Source organism: Cylas formicarius, unplaced genomic scaffold, assembly GCF_029955315.1.
Source record: "Cylas formicarius isolate icCylForm1 unplaced genomic scaffold, icCylForm1.1 PGA_scaffold_2__14_contigs__length_35257938, whole genome shotgun sequence".
Lineage (NCBI taxonomy): Eukaryota > Metazoa > Arthropoda > Insecta > Coleoptera > Brentidae > Cylas > Cylas formicarius.
This window is the reverse complement of record NW_026844319.1, coordinates 3,498,668-3,525,704: the sequence shown is the minus strand read 5'-3', so window position 1 is coordinate 3,525,704 and position 27,037 is coordinate 3,498,668. Positions and strand designations below refer to the sequence as shown.

At 36.2% G+C, this 27,037-nt stretch overlaps 2 protein-coding genes across 2 annotated transcripts; both read left to right on the top strand.

Moving 5' to 3' along the window:
- The first annotated feature begins 22,742 nt into the window (after window positions 1-22,742).
- LOC132698048 (uncharacterized) lies at window positions 22,743-23,547 on the top strand. Its single transcript, XM_060663886.1, has 2 exons — window positions 22,743-23,286; window positions 23,468-23,547. Exons 1-2 carry the CDS (start codon window positions 22,743-22,745, stop codon window positions 23,545-23,547), a joined length of 624 nt encoding a protein of 207 aa, XP_060519869.1.
- Window positions 23,548-25,359: 1,812 nt separating this feature from the next.
- LOC132698047 (uncharacterized) lies at window positions 25,360-26,164 on the top strand. Its single transcript, XM_060663885.1, has 2 exons — window positions 25,360-25,903; window positions 26,085-26,164. The coding sequence occupies exons 1-2, from the start codon at window positions 25,360-25,362 to the stop codon at window positions 26,162-26,164; spliced, it is 624 nt and encodes a 207-aa protein (XP_060519868.1).
- Window positions 26,165-27,037: the final 873 nt, after the last annotated feature.

Below are 27,037 nucleotides of genomic sequence, written 5' to 3'. Positions count from 1 at the left end.
TATGAACATATATAGTATTATAACTGAGAAATTAGGAAACCTACTAAACTCTGGAAGTTGAGTTTATCGGACGTGCGTAGAAGAAGGAACTAGCTTCAACATCAAAAAAACTAAATTAATCGAAACACTAATCTTGTTTTCGAACTAAATGATAAACAAATAGAGCATGCTGAGGAATACAAACATCTCGGATCAATCGGAAATAACCAACTATATCCAGGCGAGGAAATTAAAATCAGTTACTATAAGGAGTGGAAACTTGAAGTTTGTAATACTATTTGCAAATATTCTGGATTCTTCCTGCAGATGCAGAGTACAATGTACACCAGTTTCAGCTGGGCTCGGAAGCAGCCAACAGGATGATTTTGATGAGTTTATTAGCCTTAAGGCACTTTCATTTTCTTTGAGCCTGATATTTTTCCACCGGACTCTCCAAAGTATTCTTTGCCGCATATGCATAAAATGCTGTATCTCAAACGGAATTTTGTCTTTGGGCCAGATGCTGATGTGACAATGCATTAAGGTATCAGTCTGTAGACCTAGCTTTTCTCTAAACAGAATGACCCAATGATGAATATTAATAGATATTCTTACCAATATAAAATCAGACCTAATCTTTCATCAATATGGGAACGAGTCATCCAAGACAACTTTCCTGCTACTCCTTTAACTCCAATAACAATATATAAGAAGGTATAGGGTAGAATACGAGCCAATTTCAGTTAAGCTCTGAAGAAGCCAACAGAATGATTGGCGAAACGTCAGCAAGGAATCCAGAATATTTGTAAATAGTATGACTAGATTGTCAACTTTGTCAACTCGTTTTTCTAGGAAAAAACAACGTTGTGAGTAAAGCTCCAGATTTCTAAAAAGCTGGTAAACGAATTCGCTACAAGATACGCCGCTGGTTTCAAATTTGCAAATGCCACGCGAGTATTTTGCGTTTTGTACATATGAAATTATATTAATAATGTTTAATAAATTTAATTCGACGGGGATTTTGCATTTCCGTGAAAATTGTTTCACAGTATTTGAAATTGCCGCCGATATAAAAAAAGCATATGAATATATCGGCTTGCCAGATCTAATAACAGAGTGCAAAGCATTGTAGGACTAATTTTGGACGCTGTCATACGCGTTTTTAATGAATCGATGGCAAAAGAGCGATCGTAAATAGGAATACCTATGATTAAAGCATTGAAGGATGACTGATTATGGCGGATGTACCGAACAGCGATCCAACTAGTGTACAGAAAAAGCTTTGTGACATAAAATTCAATTTAAAAAATTATCAGATATTGTCCTGAGCCACTATATAGCAACTTTAGAACGCAGAACCGCAGTTAAGTTGTTACAAAAATCAGTACTTTCACAAGTAATTTTTTCAAAATCTTGCTTTTGTGTGATATTCATCCAAAACTTTTTCAACCACTTCTAAACATCAGTGTACAGTTTGTTTTCTAAATCTGTAGGATTCCTAATACAGGTATATTAAAAGATCCATGCCACCGACATTACGGCATATACTTGGTAAGGTACTTCTGTGTAGTTTTTTCTACTTTAGTGGAGTAGTTTCATCAAAAGAATTATTGTGCAGTTTCTTCAGATGTTAGCTATTGCTTTGCAAGTTTCGAAATCAATTATTAGGTATTAGAAATAACTGAACTGAGGTGGCTTTTAATTGATGAAAATCCATTTATGAAAATAAACTAACTAAATATATATCTGAACTAAAAGTTCATATATATTAGAGTCTACCACATAGTTCCTCAAAACAATACTTTACAGTTAAGGTAAATGAACGAAGCCACATAATGAAACAAACGGATAAACACTTAGTATACAATTCTTAATAATGGTAGGCAAAAGTTGCGCTAATGGGGGTAGCGAAAAAAAAACAATCAAAAAAACAATCGATATAAATAATGACAAAAAGCATAAAAATAACTTACTCCGTGGGTCAACAACGCAACGCGAATACGTTACTCGGTGGCCGAACATTACTTTATCTGTTGTTTAACTAAAAAATGTTGCAGTATATATTGCTTATTTGCTGTGTATCAGACTTGTAGTTAATTGAATTTTTGTTTTTGTTAATATGGCACATTTCAAGAAACAGTCGAGCTTTATAATTGTTGACACATTGCAAAATTTTAGGATTGCTGTAGTCAAATTCATGTCCTGTTTTTATGTAATGCTCAACCACTGCACAAGTATTCTTATGAATACGGCAATTACTTTTGTGCTCTGTTAAACGTTGTTTTAACCACTGTGAGGTCTGTCCAATATAACAGCCTTGACAACCCAAACACGACAATCGATATATGACATTAGAGTTGTATAGTAGCGGAGTTGGATCTTTCACCCTAGAAAAAAGTTTCGAGACTTTTTCAGTATTAAATTTGGCAATTTTTATTTCCTTGAATTCTTTGAAAATATTTATGCTAGATTCTGTGAGGGTTTTAATGTAAGGTATCTTTCAGTAACACATCCGAACGCCTGGTTCCTCTGTTGGACCGTCAAATGTGTTGGAGTTAATCTCTTAAGCATATGTTTTGGATATCCGTTATTGACAAAAATGTTGAAAATTTTTTTCAGGTTATTTTGAACAAAAGTGTCATGGTTCAAATGTGTAACTCTGTTTATCATGCCTATAATTGTATTATATTTTTGGCTCTATGGATGAGAGGAATAATAATTAATAAATCTGCCTGAGGCAGTTTATTTCTGGTACCAATCCAAAATAATTTCATTTTTGTTAGTTCTAATAACCTTGGTATCTAAGAAGGGGACATATGAGTCTTTTTCAAGTTCAATTGTGAATTGTAGGTTGGTGTTGAAAGAATTAAAAATACTCAAGGTTATATCTGTTTGGTCACATGGTACCGCACAAAGAATATCGTCAACATATTTATAAATAAAAGGTAAATTTACAGATAATTTGGGTATAATTTGATCTAGTAAATGGTCCAATACTAGGGTAGCAATTATTGGACTGATGGGAGAACCCATTGGTGTACCAAAAATTTGTTTGTAGAATTTTGAATTGAAACTGAAATAGGTGTTATCAAAAATAAATTTTATAAGTTTGAAAAAATTTGTCGAGAGGAATATTAGTAAAGAACATATATATTCATATTATGGTTGAATGGCTACGTCAACAAACAAAACTGCCGCATTTGGAGCGAAGTTGATCCTCCAGTGTATGTCGAAACACTGTTACATCCAGAAAAACTGACTGTTTGGTGCGCTTTATGTGCTGGTGGAATCATTGGTCCGTACTTCAAAAACGATGATGGTCAGAGCTTTACAGTCAATAGTGATCGGTATAGAGTTATGATTAATAACTTTTTCATTCCTGAATTCAATAACCATGATATCCAGGAGATGTGGTTTCAACAAGACGGCGCAACATGTCCCACAGCTCGTGCCACAATCGAAAGACAAGTTTGGTGACCGCCTAATTTCACGTTTTGAACCTGTGATTTGGCCTCCAAGATCTTGTGATTTAACACCGCTAGACTACTTTCTGTGGGAGTATGTAAAGTCATTGGTCTATGCGGATAAGCCACAAACACTTGACCATTTGGAAAACAACATTCGCCGTGTTATTGCCGATATACGGCCACAAATGTTGGAAAAAGTCATCGAAAATTGGACGTCCAGATTGGACTACATCCGCGCCAGCCGTGGCGGTCATATACCAGAAATCATATTTAAAATGTAATGCCACAAGATTATCTTTCGGATAAATAAAATTCATGTCAATCGAATAATCCATCGTTGTTTTATTGCAACTTAAAGTTCTATACATAAAAAAAACACCTCTTACAAGATATTGGAACCGTCATACATTTTTCCAATGAATGTACATATACAATTCTAGGGCAATCAGATTTTAAAACGTTGCGCAGGAAAGTTTCTTTAATACCTCCTTTAACATAAATAATATCCACTTTTTCATCAGCAATATTCTTCCGCAGTATTTGCTGAACATCTTCTTGTTCAGTTCTTCCATCACTATATCGTAGATGATGATGATGCTTCTCCGAATATCGTATTTGTTTTCTGAAACACTCATCCAAATCGTTGAAATGTTTAGAGTGTTTGAAAAGATAATGTTTCAATCACTACTGTTAATTCTTTGACAATAAACTTGGGATACTATAACATTGCAAACCTACACAACATAACTTCATCTTAAGTCTGTCTGAAGTCAATTAGAACTACAATAAATAATACTAGGCTCAGATACTATCTAGGTCACATTTTGTTTATCCATTCAACTGTTGTGAGCATTTTTCCTTTTTTTTCCGAGACTTTTTCAATTAAATATGCACCAGCAAATATGCTGTTAGATTTGTAAGCTTAAAGTTTCTTCAGTTTTCTCCTATTAGCTTGGCTACAAATTGAATTATTACTGTACTTGATTATATACGGTCGTCCCTTTTGAGGCCATCCCCAAATACCTCCTCGATTTGCGGTCGCTCTCCTGAAAACGTATGTCAGAGTTCTCCGCGATCTCATTTCCTGCGTCATCCTATAACTCACTGCCCAATAGCCGGCTGGGCTTGCTATTAATAATTGAAACCTATTCATATGTCGCTTTCAGCATTCGATGTCCAACTACTAATATTGGAGACATTTGTATCAATGAATGTCCTTACATCCTGACCCGGAGGTCGATTATAAGGAGCCAGGGGTAGGTTCCGAAATCCCCGAATTTGATTTAAAGTTAAAAGGGCGGCCATTCCAATATCCTGGTTCGCGAGTCCTTGTTCTATATAAACTGAACACGTGCCTGGAATGGCCGAGGTGACAGGTTGAACGCGCCGTTGGGACTTTTGTTATGGTCAACTCGGGGGTGCGGGCTACGCTTCGGGGTCGGCACGCGCCCCTTAGGAAAGCCCGAACACGTATTCAATTTTCGTCCCCGTTAATATCTTTGCAAATTAACGCCCGGTGAATCGATCGGTCTCGAATCTGCTCGTTGAAACCTCTGGTCGATGCTTTTTTCGTTGATTTCGCCTTAAATTTTTCACATTTCACGCGAGAGTGAGGATATAAATTAAAACCATAGTAACATGATCCGAATGGGTGTTTGCGATAACAGGCACCAAAGTAATATCTACTTTCAAAGCCCAATAAAATAAATCATTGCTTTGTTAACTCTATGCCAACGTTCTGCACCACAGCAAACGTTGAAGTTTCAGACTGCTTCTTCCAAATAAAAACGAGAGTTGTAGGTTCAGACGGCATACATGTAAATTTCATAATCTTTTACTGTCCATCTCTTGTGAACTACATTTGCCACATTATTAATTTCTGTATTAAAAACTCGCTATTTCCCAGTCAGTGGAAACTATCAAATATATCGTTCCGCTTCCGAAAATTGCTAGTCTCAAAAATTTCAGTGATCTAAGTTTTATCAAAGACTTGAACAAATGGAGCGCGAAAATGTAATTGGTGAGACCCAGTCGGTTTTAGCACAGGGCTACTCAATGTTACAGATCATATCTTTAAAGCTACAGATCAGCGAAACTGTACGGCGTTCGTTTTGCTTGACTAGTTAAAAGCTTTTGACACTTATAGCCACAGTACATTCCTTTGATATTGAATTACCTCGGTTTTCATGAGAATGCAGTAAAACTTATTAAGAACTATCTTACTGACAGAAGCAAAGAGTTGTTGTGAAAGGTATGACGTCTGAGAGCTTGAAATTAAGCTTCGGAGTTCATCACCGTTCTATATTAGCACTGATTCTTTTCATTCTTTATACGATGAGACTGACAAACTTTCTCAAGAACTATTTTGTACAAAAATTTGCTGACGACACTCAAATATACTACTTGTTTTCGCTTACAAAGGTATATATTCTAATTGGAACTACATTTAAAAATTGAGGCTAGGGATTTGGGGGTAATTCTACACAACTTTCTTCCATTCGATAACCAAGTTGCAGTATGTATACAGAAAACCATAGGTCGATTGAGATGGTATGATGGTATAGTATGACATGGTATGAAAAAAATGTTGTGCGATTTCATTGTTTTGTGTATTTTTAATTAGTGCGATTTAGTATATGGGCAGTGTCTAACGGTTAGAGGGCGAGTTAGACACAAGAAGATACATAAAAAAATGCTGCCTATACTACAAAATTTTAAAATTTAGATACCCAAAATATATATATTTTTTAATTAAATTCCGTACCGATGTTAATATCCAAAATTTTAAGTTAAATATGTTTGAGAGAACTTTTACGTATAAGTTGGCGAAATCCTATAACGACCCTCCCCTAAGTATTCGCGGTTGCTCAATATCAACTTTGAAAACATCATTACAACAATATATTATTTTATTATAAAAATATGTGTAAGAAATATTAAAGTTTGAACTGTTCTTACGTATATACCTTTGTAGTCTTTGGGTATGTAGTTAATTTTGTGTAAAAACAACGAAACTAACTTACGTTGGTTATATTTTGAGTAAAGATTATTATTATAGTTTTCATTATTATAAATATTATAATTATAAATATCAGTAAACAGAGAGCGTGATATAACATCTATGATATCCAAATTTTATTCCACTATGATACCGGAATAATCTAATACCCACAGAAGTATTACGCGACTCTATAAAAGAAATTTCGTATTTTGCCCTAACGTTTATTTTATGATTTTCGTTTAATTATCAACAAAAACGAATAGAAATAGTGTATTACGCAACACGTGCGGTAAACGGCATATCCGGAACTCTCGGATCCGTGGGAAACGAAACTGACATGGTAAAGTGACGCTTCCCGCATGCTAGATCGGTGTGTAATTAGGTTTTTTACAGGTGAGAGTAGAAGAATACCTTTTTTGATGATTAACCAAAACTTTTTTTGACTCAAAGTTTGCTTTTGTGATGATATACACGCTAAATTAGGAACTCTCGCAATACCATTTTTTTATTGCTGATCACTGGTACTTTTTTAGCTAAAGTGCTATGGTACTAGCATTATCATAAACCACTATGAGTTTTTTTTTATGATATACATTTTTGAATTTGCTTATGAATTTTAATTAATTTTATTACTTTGAAAAATATAATTTCAGTGAAAAAAAAGTTTTTTTTTCATATATCACTCACGTTTAAATAAGATATCAATTTCAAATTTCTTGTGGAATTCACCATTTGAAGCATTTTAAAGGTTTTTAAAATATACATTCTGATACGCTTTTGGGGGCAAAGACTTCTTCACTGCAGAAAATTTTTTCATAGTGCGTCTATCCAGTTACCAAATCGGGTGGCTCGTTGACTTAATATGGTTTTTTTGCATTTAATTTTTTTTTATAAAGACTTGTCAATTTAGCCTGTTTCGCATAAATTTCGTTCCTTGTACAAAAAAAAATTAGAATTTCCATATCCCCGCTACTGCTACAACAATACATTACTGCATTCAGACATACAAAAGCAAGAAAACGCTCTAAATTGAACGAGCCGCTCAATCTGAAAACTGTATGTTGTCGTATGCGTGGTACAAAATAGTTTTGGGGTAATAAAAAATAGTTTAAAATGGTTAAAATGATGATCTACGAAGTATTGTAATCGAAAAATATTAATAAATTTGGCCCCTTGTGGCGCGCTACTGATCGAGATCGAATCCAGGTTAATATAAACTTTGTTGCTTAAAATAATGAGGTTATTCACTTACTTCAGTTTGTGCCTTAAAAATGGCATAAACGACAAATAGTCATGACTTGCCTGGCCTATCATAAATGGAAGGTCCTTTCTCAAAAAAGAGATCAATTAAAAGCCGGTTTACAATCTTATAGGACGGTATTTTTATTTTACTGGTGTCGACAACTTAGAAATTTAAAAATTATTTGCGCTTCGCCATTAGGGGTGTTACAGTCATTATTTGTTGTTTAGACCGCGGCGGAATGGAGGAGAGTAACCAACCAGAAAGTTTACGAGTATATGAATATACCTATATTTTTATTTTCATCAACCGTCAATCAATAACAATCAATTGGTTCAGATCAGAGTTGCAGTCATCTGTCATCACCAGAGAGGTTTAAAACGTATAGAGGCTTTTCCATAACAAATAAAATCTTTGAGATTTTTTTTTGGTATCATTCGATATTAAAAAGGAAATCGTACAGGAAAATCTCTCTTTTTATTTTAAGCGCTAGTGCGGAAAGAACCCATCGGAATTTCGTACCCATATTTAGAGGTTGATTCGGTTTAGCAACAGGCCTTGTGGATTTGAAATATATTTCGTAAAGCGAATTTAAATAACAGTGAAAAATCAATAAGAAGTATTAAAAAAATGTATCTCCCATTTGGGTAATTTAATATTAACCTGAGCGAATTCGTCTGATTTGTTCTCCTCTTTATTATTAAACCCTTATTAATCCTGGCTGATTTAAAATCTGAGCGCCCATGATCATTAAATTTCTTATAACGTGCGTGAGACTTCCTTTCGACGCACACGTATCACGTGAGGCCGATCGATTTTTTAAGGCCCGAATTTTTTTTGTAGCTATACTCTTCCTTTCCCGTTTTATCCTAGCACCTAAAATCCGTATAGGCAATTTATACGTTCGGTGAAAACCAACCTCCTCACCAACTGAGTAGCCCGGACATAAATAGGACTTATTCCTGCAATCTTTAACACTTTCAGTTAAAGCACAGAATTATATAGTCGGACCACTCGCTTCCGCAAGTGTTAATTCCTTATATTCTTTATTATTTGCTTTGCTACTTTCAGCAAAAAAGCAATAACGAATCTTCTAGCAAACTTTTTAAAATTTGTGTAAAAAATTCTCTCTCTACTTGAAATTATCCTACCAGACAGCATAATGGTTTATGATAATGCTAGTACCACAGCACTTTAAATAAAAAAATTACCAGCGATCGGCAATAAAAAAATGGCATTGCAAGAGTTCCTAATTTAACGTGATCATTATTTAGCAAATACTTATACAAACAGCAAACTATATTAAGGGTATCGTACGATAAAACTTATTTCGTAGACGTAGTAATAGAATCCTTGGACTACCACCCTACCATTGCAATTTGAAATATGTATTTATCATTAATATAATGATAATTTGTATTACGCACCACAACCGAATGTATTCATATAATATTTTATGTTTCAATTTCCTTACTATTACCTTGAACCGGTTTGATTTCTTTGGACACAAAAACTTTAATAGTATTATTAAAGTCATAATCAGTTAGCGAACGAAAAGTCTCTAGAGGTCACACTATTTAATTTGATTCGTTGCGGCGATTTCTGATCAAAACTAACGGACAATAATAGCATTAAGTTATTTTTGGCGATGTCGATAATGAGAGTGTCCAATACGAAACGTTTCTCCAGGAGCCAATTAATTCTGTCGTCCACGACGTAAAACCCGGCAGAGACTTTAAGCTGGTAAAACAAAAAAAGAGAAGGAATTACCGGAAAAGGTTTTATTAGTTGGCCGTCCGTAGGAGACTCGCAGCTCGACACTTGAATGAAGCCCCACGGGGGTTCGAGTGGGCAAACATCGCCCCCGACACTTTCCTACGACAAATTCACGGGCCCTTTGTTCCGGGGGCGGCCGTCTTAATGATTTATTTCGGGGGGGCGGTCGCCAAAAACGACAACTTATTAAACCCCCCCCCATTTGACCTGGCTCTCGCGCCAAGTCAAGCTGACATTTAAAATAAGGGGTGGGGGTGAATAAATTTCCAGGTTTTATTGTTTCCATAACGAAGTTTCTCGACTCGCGCTTACAATGCCCGGAAAAAGTATAAGGGTTAAAAGGTTTCCCTCATTTTTTCTAATTAGCTCGTCGATATTTCCGATTTCGCTGGGGGGCGGCGGCGGACAAACAAATTGCCGCCCGTCACTTAATTTGGGAAATTTTTCTTAATTAGACACGCGCGCCGGTATTAATCAACGCCGACGTCAATCTCAATCAGCGACAAAGTATTCCCTAATTTTTATTTCAAAGGAAAGTAGGCAGTATCTGCAAAAAGTAGCAGTTGATAATTAGGGACGTAATTTCGATTTAATTGGATCAAAGACGACGCCGTTGCCAGGTAATATTTTTCCCCAGATTCTATTCCAAATGGTATTTTTGATGTTTTTTTCTCCTCTTTCGGATAACGATAGAGATCCGGCTGGAGGTACCGAATTAAACCCCCTTAATTTGCGCAAGTTTAAAAGCGTCCATGAGGCATGGCCTTAATTGGATGAGGCAATAAAAATAGATATTTTTTCATTACTGCTTCGCTTTGAAGTCTCAAGTAGAAAGGCACTGAGATGTTTTTCAAATTTTCGTATCACGAGTGCCAACTAATATTGCTAATATTGATTCTTTTCCATATTATGTTCGTTTGTTCTTGGACACCCTAATTCCTTAGCTGCTGTTGAGATATATTCAGAATGATTTGTGATGGCATAGGCGCCCTCAAAACCAAGAGAGAAGATGTCTCAGTACGAGGTGTGTTCAAAAAGTAAGGTGACTTTCTATTTTCGATATTTTCTTTTGTTATGTTTGTCCAAATGTTCACAATTTCAGCCAGTTTGCCCTCTAACTTTTATTTTGCGAGACAAAAGCGTTAAATGTGTTTTGCGTGCGCGGGGATTTTCTGCCCTAAAAAAAAATGGAACAAAGAATTTGCATAACATTTTGTGTAAAAAATTGAATACAGTGCTGAAATGTTAACAACGGCAAATGGTGAATCTGCTTTGAGCAAAAAAAAAATTTATAAGCGGTACAAGCTGTTCCAAGTGGTCGAGAAGACGCCGACGACGAACCTTGTTCCGGACGCGTCAGCACGTCAATAACTGATGAAAGCGTTGAAGAAGTTAAACAAATGTTGCTGAAAAATCGTCGAATCACTATTAGAGGAGTGTATTGACTCGTATTCCGAAACTGCTTAATTTTGAACAAAAGGGCTGTCGAAGGAGTATCGCTCAACAGCTGTTAAACGATCCTAACTGGTGACGAATCATTTGATTATCGTGGCATAGTACACTAAGTGTGCTTACCACAGGGTTATACGGTCAATTTCAATTCAAATTCAAGTTATACGCGGTCTGCGAGAAGCAATACGAAGAAAACGTTCGGAATTGTGGAAAAACAATTTGTGGATTTTGCAACACGATAATGCAATCTGCTCACTCATCGTCGTTTGTGTCTAACTTTTTGGCTAAAAAAAAACCACAATCATGCCTCAGTCACCATATGGCCCCTTGCGATTTTTTTTAGTTTCCAAAACCAAAAAACCTATGAAAGGGAGGAGGTTTCGAACGATTGAGGAGATAAATAAAAAATATTTTTTAATAAAAATATTGTAAGTGAGGCAAGGCAGGATAATATTGCAGTAGTATCTGTTTGGAATGCAGCTTTCTAGACAGTTACCAAAGAAAATTGTATCAGTTGTATAACACATACAGAATACACTTGATATAACAGTACCGCCACTTGTAATTAGGGATCATTTTCTGGTAGTAGCAGTTCCAATTTTGGCTCTGATGATGCAGATATTTCATCGTAAATACAAACTAAATATGATTTTATACAGTATGATATATACTTTTTGTTTTGATTTTTATTGCATGGACTGAGAGAGTATATTTTTTTCATTTAGATTCGCCTACTTAAATATTCACATATCATTAAGAAACTGATCAACTATTATATAGAAAATACATGTATCTATTTCTGAGTATGGGCGTTCTAGTGTAAGTCATTTGTTTTATTGCCAATTGTCAACTGCCAATATATCTATATTACATAAATTCGTGGTTTATTAAATTTCTATGTTTGTGTAAAGCCAGTTGATGCGTTTTTAGTATATTCATGTGCATTAAAAAAAAATTAAATGTAAAAGTTAGACCAGTTTGGACTTTTAATATCTTTAACAGTTTCACGTCTAATACCACCCCAGCCTTCAGCTTCAACACGCTTGATAAACTTTTTAAGTTATTCGTTTGTTAAACACTCGTTCCGCTGGTGGCAAATAATCTCGTGACTCAAATTAGTTCGAACATTAAGTGATTAGTTTTGGTTGAACATGACACTGTCAAAATTGTCAATCCTTTTGACAATTCGCATTCAACATCTAAAGCACAAAATGTCATCGGCAACCGACTCCATTTTAATTAAGTCGTCGCCGCGTAAACTGGCATTCGTTTTAATTAACGGTGAACATTAATACCCGTCCTTTTCCTATGATTAACGTAACACGGCTATGCGGAGGAAATTGCAATTTGGCTATTCGAGTATTAACGGTACAAATCCGAGCGTTAAACGCAAAAGATAACAGTCCATGCGTTGCCGCAAAAAAAAATCAAAAACGGAACAACAGGAATCTAATGGCGCACGATATCGCCGCGCACAGCATTCTGCGATAACAGGAGTCCTAATTAACTCGGGATCTTCTGAAAAATGGAATGCAGTTTTGGAGCGAGCAAATTGAGGAAATCTCGACGTGCTACTCAAGGGACACACAAGGGACAAAATTTTGCCTCTTGGTATAGTCTTAATGGAAATATTGATTTGTGAATAAAGCAAACGGCACATAAAATGGTACAAGAAAGAATTTTTGACTTTCACTTTTTTGGCGAAGAATTTGGAAATTTAATTTAATAATAAATTTAGAATTTATCACCGGGATTTATTGTGCACCGATATTCCGTCCTTGCACCAGTATGCACTTCCCCATCCTCGTAAAAAGTCCGTCATTCTGAGACTCTTCCTACCGTAGAATATACAAGTAAGTTGACTTTTGAGTTTTATCAAAAAATATTTGTTTATTCATCAAAATTAATTTTGATGTCCCCTTGACATGTGTCAACGTTTCTTCCAATCCTCGAAGCACTTTCTTCTTGAGTTTCATGGGTTTCTTGAGTTTTGGGGAAGAGGAAAACGTTGTAAGGGGCCATATTTGGTGAATGTAGTGGCTAATGCAGGATTGTGGTTTTGTTTTTGGCTAAAAAGTTAATCACAAGTAACAATGAGAGATCAGGTGCATTTTAGTAATGCAAAATTAATGTATTGCTTCTCGCAAACGACGCATAACTTCAAGGTAATACTCTTTATTGACCGTATGACTTTGTGGTTAGAACTCTTGATCTTCTACGTCACAATAATCTAAGAAGACAGTAGGCAAAACCTTGGTATTTGATAAAACTTGACGATATTTTTTCGGTCTTGCCGGTTATGGATTCGTCCGTTGGGACGACTCGGCTTTAATTTCGACGTCATAAGTTCGCAGCTCTTGAGCTCCTTTAACGGCCCTCTTGTTCAAAATTAAGCAGTTTCGGAATTAATCTTGTTGCCCAAAACTTGCATGGAATGAGCCAATAGAGATGCCGACGTTTTCAGTCACTTCTCTAATAACGATTCGACAATTTTTCAACGCCACTGGTTTCACGCTTTCATCAGTTATGGAAGTAATTAATATTAATTAAATATCCCAATGCGAATGTATTTTTGTAACGTATTAAAATAAAAATATTTAAAAAAATAAAAACAAAACCCTGAAGAATTAGATTTTCCGCCATATTTACGGACGTAACAAATAAAAATTCAATTTCAAAACGGAACATTATTGAACTCACCGACGCTAAACTTTGCTCTAATTTCAGTAAGCCTTTATATCTTACCGTTACAGAGATCCTAATGGTAGGCCTCGAATAATTTTTGACATAAAAGCAATATCTCAAAACATCAAAATGGCAGCAGGGCTCCATTTGAATTTTTTTTGTAAATGTAAATTCGCATACCAACTGTGAAAACATTTGCTTTGTCAGGTTTCGTAAGACAGCCAATTGAATGCTTCCAAATCTTTTATTACTTTTATATTACTTAACCGTAGCTTAAATTAAAAAAATAGTTTCATCATTTTATCAACTATTTCATTAAATTTTCACCTTGTGAATTTTGACAATAGTAAAGTCTGCCTATAAACTCGTTCCTATCATTATGAAAGTTTCTGGGGGCATTACACTGCACATATTTCGAACTCTGCCTTTCAAATCTTCAACTGTAACATAAATTTTCCTTTTCAGATATCCCCAAAAAAAATGTGTATGGTCAGGTCTTGTATAATGAGGTGGTGCAGCGGTGAAAAACTAGGTGTTTTTGAAATTCATTTCGGTTATTTATGTAACATATCAAGTAACAAGTAACATTATAATCGTTCAATATTAGGCCAACAATATGATTACCAACCAAGTAAACCCGCATAAACATTTATTTTTTTTGGATTTGCATCGGACCAATATGTTACATTTTGTCTGTTTCCTTTTCTATTCAAATAAAATGTTTATTTATCACTAAAACGCAGGTGCCGGGTATAATCTGGAACCTGAATAATTGACAGCTGATGTGCTAAACTTAATTGTAGGGGTCAAACTTTTGTTTTCTAAGGTACTTAAGTGCCGTTGTTGCCGAGATTTCATATTCCTCAGCGATGTTTTCGGTCGAACTCTGCGGATTGTTGACAACGGTAGCGATAATCTCAAATTGTTTATCTTCTGAAACTCGGGGAACTTTTTTTGTTAACAGTGACCCTAGAACGAAATTTGTTTAGCAGTTTTCTGAAATATTGTTATGTGATGGGGTTTGCGATTGGTCTCACAATAAATCACAATAGCTTCAGTTTTTTGCTCCACATGATTCAATTGATACCAAATATTTAAGTTACTAACGAAATAAGGAACTCAAACGTTGATTAATTACTAAATAGAAACGAATATGAAAAACAATGAATCTGTATTATTTTAGAACAAATATTTAAAAAACAGTTTAAATGCTCTCTAATGCTGTATTCACACGCAACCTTACAGGAAATATTATTATTATGTGAATTAAATTAAATTGTTATTAAACATGCATTTATTTAATTTTTGCAAAAACTGACCAACGAAAGGTTTTCAAAATTGGTATGCGAATGGGACGTGAAAAGATTTTTAAAAAGAGGTATCACGTGACCCACCTCACGATTAAAAAAAAAAACTTAAAACGGCTTCCGCCATTTTGACATTTTGAGATGTTGTTTTGATGCCAAAAATTAGACATTTTAATTATATACGTGAATGGCAAATTTCACTGTGCTATATACAAGGGCACAAAAAATGAAAACAACATATTGCCAACCTACATCAAAACCTACAGTTAATAGGGAACTGCATTGCCAGACTTGAAATTCTATTCCAAGAAAATAAAAAATGCTCGTTCCTCTGAATAACAAAACACTGAAAATCTGCGAGTCAAGTTAGGATGATCGGTTGAAAAGAAGATGAATGAGCTCTTAATGAGAAAAACCAAGTAAAGGTAAAAAGAAGTTGTTTTTCGGTGGTTTCGAAAATATGTTAAATATGTTATTTAAAATTTGGTGAAATGCTGTCAGAACATCATAAAAAACACATTATTATCTCTAACTTTTGCAATACGTTCCCAACCACAGATACCCCTAATTATCTGGAATACATTTTCTTAAATGTGCCACAATATGACACGCATCATTTCGCACAAACGATATCCTTTTATATTAACATAAATAAAAGTAAAATTTCTAGGGCTTCAGAATTGGGAAAATGTTTTTCCAACTGATAATGAAGACGTAAATCGATAGTGGAATTACTTCATCAAAACTTTCAACAATTATTTTCCTCTACAATTATTATTATCATTATTTGTCCTTTGAAGACGTAGTCCGCATTTTAATTAAATTTAGTAAGAAGTAAGTAAATAGATGAAAAATGGAAGAAATAATTGTCAATTCTGATAACAAAAGCAAAACCACTCGTAAATCTGTTAAACATAGCATCAAACAAATTAATCAAAAATCTCAAATCGGACAATGTATTTAAAAAACATTTCAGTAAACAATAATTATAAATATCATGAAATCTCAAAAATAAATACAACATTTGAGAAGATGAAATTCCAGTTAGTGTAGTCAAAGTTCGTATTCTAGTTCATACAACTCTTTGAAATTTACTATCATTCCGGGGCAACTTAAGTTAAGTTACGTTGAGCAGTGTATGAAAAAAGGTACACAAGGTGCAACAGACTTAAATAATTATCGACCAATTAGTCTTCTCCCAAGTGGTCTCGATTAGAAACTTTATCGACACACCGATTTAAGTAAAGCGTATGACTATTTAGTTCAAAACATATTGCTTAATAAACTTTACAGATACTGAATAAGAGAAAATGCCTACGACTGGATTAGATCTTGTTTATCGGACAGGCAGCAACATAATCGTGATGGTCTTATAAAAATCTAAGACCAAAGAAAACATGCTATTTATTATTAATATAAGTGATATAAACACTGTCGTGAATGGGAAAAAATGCTACAGAAGTTTTACATAACACAAAACGGGCCTTCCATAATACCAACAATTGGTTCAATCGAAATGGGCTCATATGATATGACAAAATCGCCAAACCAGCTTCTATAACAATTGATGAACTTTTGGAATTATCATATCCATAATATGTGACTAAAACTTAACAGTATCGGATATAGTATCAAAGTACATGAACGCCTGTAGGGGAGTTTTTCCAAAGTTAGTTTGAGTTTCTACTATTTACATGCAAAAACAAAGACAAATTTGATGACACATATAATGTACATGACTACAGTACCAGAAATGTAAACTTTTCTTATCTGAAGCATTAATTGAAAGCATATGCATAAAACTTGCTCAGAGTTATTTAAGTAGAAAATTAATATTGTTGCTTAAAATTGAACCCTATAGCAACAACGAATTTTTGATTGCAAATTTAGACATTTTACCTTAGTTTTCTTTTGTGGCGTTATCGTATATAATCAAATACATCAAATGTAATTTGTCTTTTTGTCAATGTTGTAATTAAAGAAGCGGACTCATTATTGTATATGGTATTTGAGAGTCTCTTTGATTGCATTTATTGCCAATGGCGTGACATAACCAACATCGGATTTTGCTGGCGTCTCTGGTCTTTTCCTAGCCAGGAGATTGGCCTTGTCGTTACCTTCCAGTTCACTATGTCTCATTCTTATAAACAGTATATAACTAAGGTCTATTTTATGCAACTAGTTCTATTTTGTCGGTGATATTTTAATCCATTTTTATCATTCAATAAAAATTAAAAACACTATGAGACTATGGTGAACAGCGGTAAAATATCTTCTTCGTTTAAGTTTCTTACTAATATAGCTTCTTCTCTTAGGCCATCTATTCAAGTGGGCATTTTAAATGCCAGTGATATCCATTAACTCTTATAGTGGCCCGTTTCTTATGTATTCTATCCACGGAATTGTATTATTTCTAATCCATTGCCAGTACCAACAAACCCCCGTTGTTAATTTCGAAAATAATTTCAATCCAAAGTAGTGAGTTGGCTTATAATTGTTACCTTATTATACTCAATATCCAGATCTGGTCATTGTCACCAACTTACCAGATGCTGTATACTCTCTTGTTTGCTTCGAGGTGGTAGACCACGATACAGTGTTATACTAAGGGATTATCGAACTTCTTGTCTTTATTTTTTTTTTACACAACGTTTCGGGCAGTTCTACTACTCGTTTTCAAATGCAGGCTAATTTTAGTTCTAAGGTTACTGCGCTCATATCCTAGACCACAACGTTCAACCATGACGGAGTTGGGAGTAGTCAAGCGTGCTTAATTTGCTAAAGATGTTTCCATTGTTTTTAATGAATTTGTGCATTTTCCAATGCGATTCGCACTTTAACTTTTAAAGGTTTTTTGTTTCCCCAATGTATGCCGTTCACAGGGTATTTGGTAGATACACTTAATGTTGTCCCGGACTTGAATACAGTCTTAGCTTTGTATATTTTTGCTATTCGACTGACCTATTCTAAGATCCCCTTAACGCATGGGATCGTAAGAGAGTGATAAATAATATGTTTAACAATTGCCGCATTTATAGCATCAGTTTGAAACTATTCCATGTTTATATTCGCTACGACCAAGGAGAGAAGGGATCCAGTCACTTGGTCAACATCTTGCACGTAAAACTTATCTTTGATTTGGAAGTAAGAGTTATCCAGGCTGCACCTAAGGAGCTCCATCACTCCCCAGTTTTGCCTCTAAGTGTTGTATCATTCCTCAATATGACCTCGATAGTTTCTAACTATTCCTCCAAGGGCACGTTGCTGTGTAAACTTTCCATGTTAAAACTAACAAACATGTCTTTTGTTTCTTAAAATATGTACCAAATGCCTTGGAGTTCTTTACAAATGAAAATGAACGATTTGAAGGAGAAATTTACTTAAGCTGCTGGTTGCTCAACCTTTTGGACTGGTGATAGATCTGAGTAATACATTATCTTTGTAGATCTCTGGAAGTCCACAAAGATGTGGTGATTTAGTATTTCTAATATCTCAAATTTTGATAGCCGGTAAAAGGGGACTATGACGTAGTAATCCAAACAAACAAATCCGGTGTATTATTAGTATTATTAAATCTAAATTTACAATGGGTCTAGATTTAATTCCAGCATTCCTTATACTTGACTGTCGTTTTGTTCTAGCTAAACCGCTTGTAATAATTTTTTTTTACTCCCGTCTGTAAAATACCTAATTACCCACCGATCTAGCGTGCGAGAAGCGTCACTTTACCGCGTCAGTTTCGTTTCCCGTGAATCCGAGCCACTTCGGACATTTCCGGGATTTTACCGCACGGATCTGGGAGCAATCGGATGTTTTCGGAGATATTTCCCACGCTTTGACTTTTGCCATTTGTCAATTCTGATAGCCAATGTATACGTATTATTTTGCGAAAATGTAGCCAAAAACTAACGGTCGTAGAAAAAGTATAGTATGCAAAACGTTCGGTAAACTTTCACTCATCAAATCACTCGTCAAATGATGTTTGCATAATATACTATTAATCGGTGTCTGAAAAACCAAGCCGGTCCTGGTATATGGGAAATGTCTTAACACTATAGGGCTATCTCTCTTTCTCAGGACAAAATATTTCATGTTAAAAACCAAATAGTCCCTCAACAACATTTTTTTTTTTAATGGAAGATCCATCATTAAAAATTTAACGACTATGTCTCAGTATATTTCTTAAGCTATTGTTCAATGCTCTCAAATGGACTCGACTATCTTGATTTTGCATCGCCTAGGTCACAAAATTTTAGTCCACAAGCTTCGTGCTTTTCGATTTTCAGAATCGCTTGTTAATTTGTTTTGTTCATACTTGTCAGTACATCTATCTCTATGGTCATACTTCCGATGATTACATTCTCGGCTCAATATTGGAGACATTATTATTCACGATTTTCGTTAATGACATTTTGTTTTTAAATATCCGGTTTTCAGAAGATTGCGTTATTATGCTCCAAAGTAGTTTGGAGCAAATCAACAATTGGTCTCCAAATAATAACTTGCTGCCTAATGCAGTCAAGTGTAATGAGTGTAGCTGTGAAATATAAATATCATATTTTTGATAAAACCCTCTCCCGTTCTAATTTTTTGTGACTTGAGGGTAATATTCTACTCGACATTATCCTTTGTGAATCCATGTTAATAAGGTACTGGCAGATGCCTCAAAAAGCTACAGATTTATTGTAAATTTGACTAGAAACTTTAAGAATACAAAGTGAGAAAAATATTATATAATTCATAGGTCAGGTCTAAGTTAAGTACAATTGTTAAATTAATAGCCTGGAAATTCAGCGCAAGTTTTTAAAGTACGTATGGTATAAGTATTTAAAATTTTAAATAACGTGCTTGATTGCTTTGACCTATCATATGGACTAAATTGTGTTGTTCCCCGTATTAACACTAGATATAGGAACAGATTCTATCTGCCGACATAAAGAACATATATATTAAAGTTTTAACCAATTTTGGATTTGGATTACTTTTTCTCAATCTATTACTAAGGTATTCTCTTGTTTTTGTATCTATGCTCATTTTAGGCTAGATTTGAAGTTAAATTTCGTGATACCATCATTCCATGCATGCTATATTAATAACGTTTAACAATCCATCCGCAAGATACAATTTTTTACGTATTGCTAATATCTGTGACTTGCAAGGTTACCTAACCGGGGAAGGTAGAGCGTTGAGTCAGTAGCCACATCTTACAGTGGATATACATACAAGCGACATAAGGTAAGATTATCCTAAAAGTTACAAAATGCCAAACAATAAAATAATAACAAATAGCGTTTATTTAAATACAGCAAAGGAATGTGCCAGCAGAAGTGACAATTTATTATATTTATCTCAACTGATTTCCAAAATATTATTTACTGGGTGTTGTAATGTTTAAGTCGCACAAAGAATAACCTATGAATTAATCTCCACTTATTCATATTACTCTTGGAACTAAAATCGAAATTGTAAAACGATCTACGACGGAAAATTCGTTTGGCTTCAGTTCTTCGACATTCGATTGGGCCACCCCTCTCAATGCTCACGCGGCTGCAATTAAAGGCGACTTTTGTGACTGAAATAATTACAAGACTTTCATCCCTATTATCCAGACGGGCACTAGAGCACGCACGTCTGGCTTTGAAGGGGGGTGTCACGTGGTTAACGGGATGATTTTAACAAGCTTCTTTCTCTTGGATGCTGGTATGCACTCCCGTCAATATTAAAACTATTAGTCTGCCGACGAACGAAGGCAAGGGCACATTATTTTACTGGATGGATACTTGAGAGAACAGCTTTGATTTCGTGCATTTTTGATTTGGAGGTTTGGTCATAATTCTCTTAAACCACATAACAAAAATCATTTTGGAATAGTACATAAATCTGACTCTTACCGATTTTAAATGTCTCCATTTTTATTTATTTATTTTTTAATCTCTAGAATTGAAAATGTTTTTATTTTATCAATGAAGTTTTCGGGTTAGTTTTGTGTTACATTTTCTCGGAATTTAGGTTTTCTACCTTAGGATAAAAAAAAATCATTTACACATCCTTTAGGTTTGTGCTTGGGGGTTCCAATATTCTTGGGTTGTTTGAATTTTCTTTTACATAACTTTTGGTATTGGATTTTCTTAATTTTCTGATTGTAATAGCTGTTTTAATAGGCGTTTTTTTTCGATGTATAGAACTTTAAGTTGGCATTACTGTTCAAGATGGCGATCGATTTAACAGCTGTCAAGTGATTTATTCTCAGTTTGGTTTGGCAATTCATCATGACTAGACTCACGCCTGAACAACGCTTGTCGAATGGGCCCAAAACGAGATTGCCGTTGTTCCCAATTTTCATAAGCGAATTTTGTTTAGCAATGAAGCGCACTTCTGGTTGAATGGCTACGCCAACAAACAAAACTGCCGCATTTGGAGCGAAGCTGATCCTCCAGTGTATGTCGAAACACTGTTACATCCAGAAAAACTGACTGTTTGGTGCGCTTTATGGGCTGGTGGAATCATTGGTCCGTACTTCTTCAAAAAAGATGATGGCTAGAACGTTACAGTCAATGGTGATCAGTATAGAGTTATGATTACTAACTCTTTCATTCCTGAATTGAATAACCATGATGTCCAGGAGATGTGCTACAAATGATTAATATTGATTTTTTCTTTTTTATAAAAAGCAAAAGTCAATGAGGTATATGCTCGTATATCAAAATATCGCCCTGCCCTCCTTCGTTTAGACGAAATTCATTTTTTTCTAAAATTTTACACCGTATGGAACGGTAAGGGCGATTATAGCTTTATAGAGTATATAATTAATATGTATATAATGGATTTTATTTTTGTTTTTTTTTTCGAATTTTTTTCATGCCCCCGCTGGGGGTGAGTCATTTGTGGCCACGGCTATTAAGTCATCCGATACCGAAGTTAAGGATATTTTCTGTTACTCTGATTCCACGGTTACTCTGGGTTGGTTGAGATCGTCTCCGCACCGTTGGAAGACTTTCGTCAGTAACAGGGTGTCTTTTGTTCAGGAAAGAGTTAATCCTTCCAGTTGGCATTATGTCTCATCTAGAGAGAACCCCGCTGACCTTGGATCCCGTAGTTGTTTACCTTCCGAGTTAGTGAACAGTTCTCTATGGTGGGCGGGGCCATCTTTTTTGCATTGCAATCCCATTATTTTAGAACGTGAGCCCACCGACGTCCACGACCACGAATTAGAGGCTCGCACCTTAAACCTCCATACCACCCAAGCTTCCACAATTTTCTAGACACCATGCTCGAGAACTCTTCATCCTTAAACAAATGTGTTCGGTCGCTGAGTTATTTGGTACGTTACGTGCATTACTTGCGTAAATCGAATAAATTGGAAACCGGTTTTCTGACATCCTCCGAGACTTTCAATTCTCTGTTAATTTTCGTAAGACGCTCGCAAGACCTATTTTTTAGTCACGAACTCCGTCTTCTTAAGGATGGTAAACCTCTTGCTAAAAATTTCAGGAAACTATCTCCATTTCTTGACGATGCTGGAACTTTGAGAGTGGGTGGACGATTAAGCCAAGCATCCATTTCCTACGAACGTAAATTTCCTGCGTTACTTCCTAGCCAGTGCCGATTAACTGAGATGATTATCGAGTCGACTCCAATATCTAATTTCCCAGCGTTTCTGGATTATTTCTCCAAAACGAACAATCCGAAGGGTTTTGTCCAAATGCGTCAAATGCTTTCGAGTAAACCCCACGTCGCCTGTTCCTTTAATGGGAAACTTACCCATAGCGCGCATTTTCGAACTTAAGCCCTTCAGCATCGTCGGCGTCGATTTCGCAGGACCTTTCCCAATTGTAATGTCCAGGATTCGAAAGGCACCGATCCTTAAAGCATACCTAGCACTCTTTATTTGTTTCTCCACCAAGGCTGTTCACCTGGAGCTAGTGTCGGATCTGTCCACGAGCGCATTCTTAGCTGCCTTCAAACGATTTGTCAGCCGCCGCGGCAGATGCGATAACATTCATAGCGACAACGGCACAAACTTTTCTGGGGCAAGTAAAGAATTAAACAGGCTGGCTGAAACCGCCACCAATCACTACTACATTAAGTGGCACTTTATTCCCCCCTCATCTCCACACTTTGGAGGACTATGGGAGTCCAACATCAAAAGGGTTAAGGGTCACATAGCCCGTACGATTGGGGAACAGGTATTAACTTTTGAGGAACTCTACACTTTATTCACCCAAGTCGAAGCGATAATGAATTCGCGTCCGTTATGCCCTCTAAGTGAGGATCCGAACGACTTGAATGTTTTAACGCCCGGGTACTTCCTCACAATGGAGCCTTTGAACGCCCCTCCCGAGGACCTCGTGCAACACGTCCCGAACAATCGCCTTTCTCGTTGGCAGCTTCTCTCCAAATTTCACCAACAGATCTGGACTCGATGGTCTAAAGAATATCTCCATACGCTCCAACAAAGAGCCAAATGGAACAGTCTCTCTCCAAATGTAAAACCGGGCGCTTTAGTGATTATAAAACAGAGCAATTCACCTCCTTTACGATGGCCCATTGCTCGTTTAAGCGAAGTCCATTCCGGACCTGATGGTGTCGTCCGAGTGGCTACCGTCCGGACAAGCACTGGCGTTTTCAAACGCCCCGTGATTAAGTTGTGTCCCTTGCCTATCAACCCATGGCAATACTGCGTATTGTGGTGGGCGGTTATGGACAGATCACACGTCTGTCCTTGTATATATATAAATTTTTTTTATTTTTTTTTTTGGTAATTTGCAAAGAGAGAAAGTTTTCTTATGTTTAGTCGGGTTTTTGGGACAAATAATTTTGTGCGTACTTAAATAAAAATTTAAGTTGCTGGAACATTTTTTACCGCGGTATTGCCGTTAAAGTTTTTTTTGGGTCAAGCCGATCGGGAGTGCATTAACATTCCGTGTGCGGCAGCAGCGAGATCTGTTGCGCGTTTTCCGCGAAGGGAACTTTAATTCTAAAGATTTTCGTTGTGCGTTCTTATGTTGTCCGTGGCGTAACACCAGTAAGTTCTGCGAATTGAGTAGCAAAACTTACAGCAAAGAGGAAGCTGGCCTGCTGAGGAGACGGAGGCGTGCGCTTAAGGTGAGACCTTAAAGTTCTTTAGCGGCCCGTTTGGCGATCGGTAGTATTTCTAAATTTTAAAGCCTACAGTCCACTTTAAAGCTCTTCCGAGCTCGCCGCCCATTTTCTTTTCATATCGGTGGTTACTCCGCGAAAAGAAATTACCCACAAAAATCGTTTTTGATGGCGAACGCTACCACTTGTCCGATAGACAAGTGACCAAAGTATATACCATATAAATTTAAACCTCATTTAATTGTAAATAAGGGAAATACAAAAATTCTAAAATTACTTATCGGATTTTGAGTTCTTTGTTTATTTTAAAAATTTAAGTTAGTTATTTTTTTAAACCTGCGCTATGCTTTAAAAAAATTAAAATATTTATTAAAGGTAGAAATTAATGAGATAGATACCTCGAAGTCCCCCCTCTTCATTTAGCTTTAATTAATAATTTTTTTATCCCTTTACAAAAAACGGTCTTGTCTGTGAATGGTATCACCTATAACTGTATTAAATACTACCATCTAATTTTGAACATTATTTTGAACAGGATCTATCTATCTATGTATCTAATCTATTAAAGTTATTTCTTAATCTTGCAATTTTTCATGTATTAAAAAACAAAGGACTGTTCACGCAGTTACTAGGAAAATATGCATCCGTATATGGCAAAATTTGACCAGGTAGTTTGTCACACGTCCGGAAGGTGAGATAAGGACAATGCTCACACATTCCCATAAATTCAGTGTTCAACTTAAGGAAAGGATGTTTGTGGGAAAAACTATTAATTTTTTCGTTCATTCTCTCACAAACAAATCGATAGTCACATCAACTGCTTTGCGCGACTTCCCAAATAAAAACTAATTGTTCAACAAAAGTACTTTATGAATACCATGCGTTAGTCGTGTCATGTCTCCTAGATTTTAGCAAAACTTTCAACATTCAACATTGGAAAACACTGTGGTAGATTCCAACCGCATTGGTTGGTAAGTTCGACAATTTTTTTGATTTTGTAGGCTGCTTAAAATACAATACCCAATAGAAACAATGCTGGAACTTTGAGAGTGGGTGGACGATTAAGCCAAGCATCCATTTCCTACGAACGTAAATTTCCTGCGTTACTTCCTAGCCAGTGCCGATTAACTGAGATGATTATCGAGTCGACTCCAATATCTAATTTCCCAGCGTTTCTGGATTATTTCTCCAAAACGAACAATCCGAAGGGTTTTGTCCAAATGCGTCAAATGCTTTCGAGTAAACCCCACGTCGCCTGTTCCTTTAATGGGAAACTTACCCATAGCGCGCATTTTCGAACTTAAGCCCTTCAGCATCGTCGGCGTCGATTTCGCAGGACCTTTCCCAATTGTAATGTCCAGGATTCGAAAGGCACCGATCCTTAAAGCATACCTAGCACTCTTTATTTGTTTCTCCACCAAGGCTGTTCACCTGGAGCTAGTGTCGGATCTGTCCACGAGCGCATTCTTAGCTGCCTTCAAACGATTTGTCAGCCGCCGCGGCAGATGCGATAACATTCATAGCGACAACGGCACAAACTTTTCTGGGGCAAGTAAAGAATTAAACAGGCTGGCTGAAACCGCCACCAATCACTACTACATTAAGTGGCACTTTATTCCCCCCTCATCTCCACACTTTGGAGGACTATGGGAGTCCAACATCAAAAGGGTTAAGGGTCACATAGCCCGTACGATTGGGGAACAGGTATTAACTTTTGAGGAACTCTACACTTTATTCACCCAAGTCGAAGCGATAATGAATTCGCGTCCGTTATGCCCTCTAAGTGAGGATCCGAACGACTTGAATGTTTTAACGCCCGGGTACTTCCTCACAATGGAGCCTTTGAACGCCCCTCCCGAGGACCTCGTGCAACACGTCCCGAACAATCGCCTTTCTCGTTGGCAGCTTCTCTCCAAATTTCACCAACAGATCTGGACTCGATGGTCTAAAGAATATCTCCATACGCTCCAACAAAGAGCCAAATGGAACAGTCTCTCTCCAAATGTAAAACCGGGCGCTTTAGTGATTATAAAACAGAGCAATTCACCTCCTTTACGATGGCCCATTGCTCGTTTAAGCGAAGTCCATTCCGGACCTGATGGTGTCGTCCGAGTGGCTACCGTCCGGACAAGCACTGGCGTTTTCAAACGCCCCGTGATTAAGTTGTGTCCCTTGCCTATCAACCCATGACAATACTGCGTATTGTGGTGGGCGGTTATGGACAGATCACACGTCTGTCCTTGTATATATATAAATTTTTTTTATTTTTTTTTTTGGTAATTTGCAAAGAGAGAAAGTTTTCTTATGTTTAGTCGGGTTTTTGGGACAAATAATTTTGTGCGTACTTAAATAAAAATTTAAGTTGCTGGAACATTTTTTACCGCGGTATTGCCGTTAAAGTTTTTTTTGGGTCAAGCCGATCGGGAGTGCATTAACATTCCGTGTGCGGCAGCAGCGAGATCTGTTGCGCGTTTTCCGCGAAGGGAACTTTAATTCTAAAGATTTTCGTTGTGCGTTCTTATGTTGTCCGTGGCGTAACACCAGTAAGTTCTGCGAATTGAGTAGCAAAACTTACAGCAAAGAGGAAGCTGGCCTGCTGAGGAGACGGAGGCGTGCGCTTAAGGTGAGACCTTAAAGTTCTTTAGCGGCCCGTTTGGCGATCGGTAGTATTTCTAAATTTTAAAGCCTACAGTCCACTTTAAAGCTCTTCCGAGCTCGCCGCCCATTTTCTTTTCATATCGGTGGTTACTCCGCGAAAAGAAATTACCCACAAAAATCGTTTTTGATGGCGAACGCTACCACTTGTCCGATAGACAAGTGACCAAAGTATATACCATATAAATTTAAACCTCATTTAATTGTAAATAAGGGAAATACAAAAATTCTAAAATTACTTATCGGATTTTGAGTTCTTTGTTTATTTTAAAAATTTAAGTTAGTTATTTTTTTAAACCTGCGCTATGCTTTAAAAAAATTAAAATATTTATTAAAGGTAGAAATTAATGAGATAGATACCTCGAAGTCCCCCCTC

Bases quoted from the DNA above. Each gene is read 5' to 3' on its own strand.
- LOC132698047 (XM_060663885.1), top strand. From the start codon at position 25,360: ATGTCCAGGATTCGAAAGGCACCGATCCTTAAAGCATACCTAGCACTC. The intron at 25,904-26,084 runs GTTGGCAGCTTC...TGCTCGTTTAAG, and splicing joins CCCGAACAATCGCCTTTCTC to CGAAGTCCATTCCGGACCTG.
- LOC132698048 (XM_060663886.1), top strand. From the start codon at position 22,743: ATGTCCAGGATTCGAAAGGCACCGATCCTTAAAGCATACCTAGCACTC. The intron at 23,287-23,467 runs GTTGGCAGCTTC...TGCTCGTTTAAG, and splicing joins CCCGAACAATCGCCTTTCTC to CGAAGTCCATTCCGGACCTG.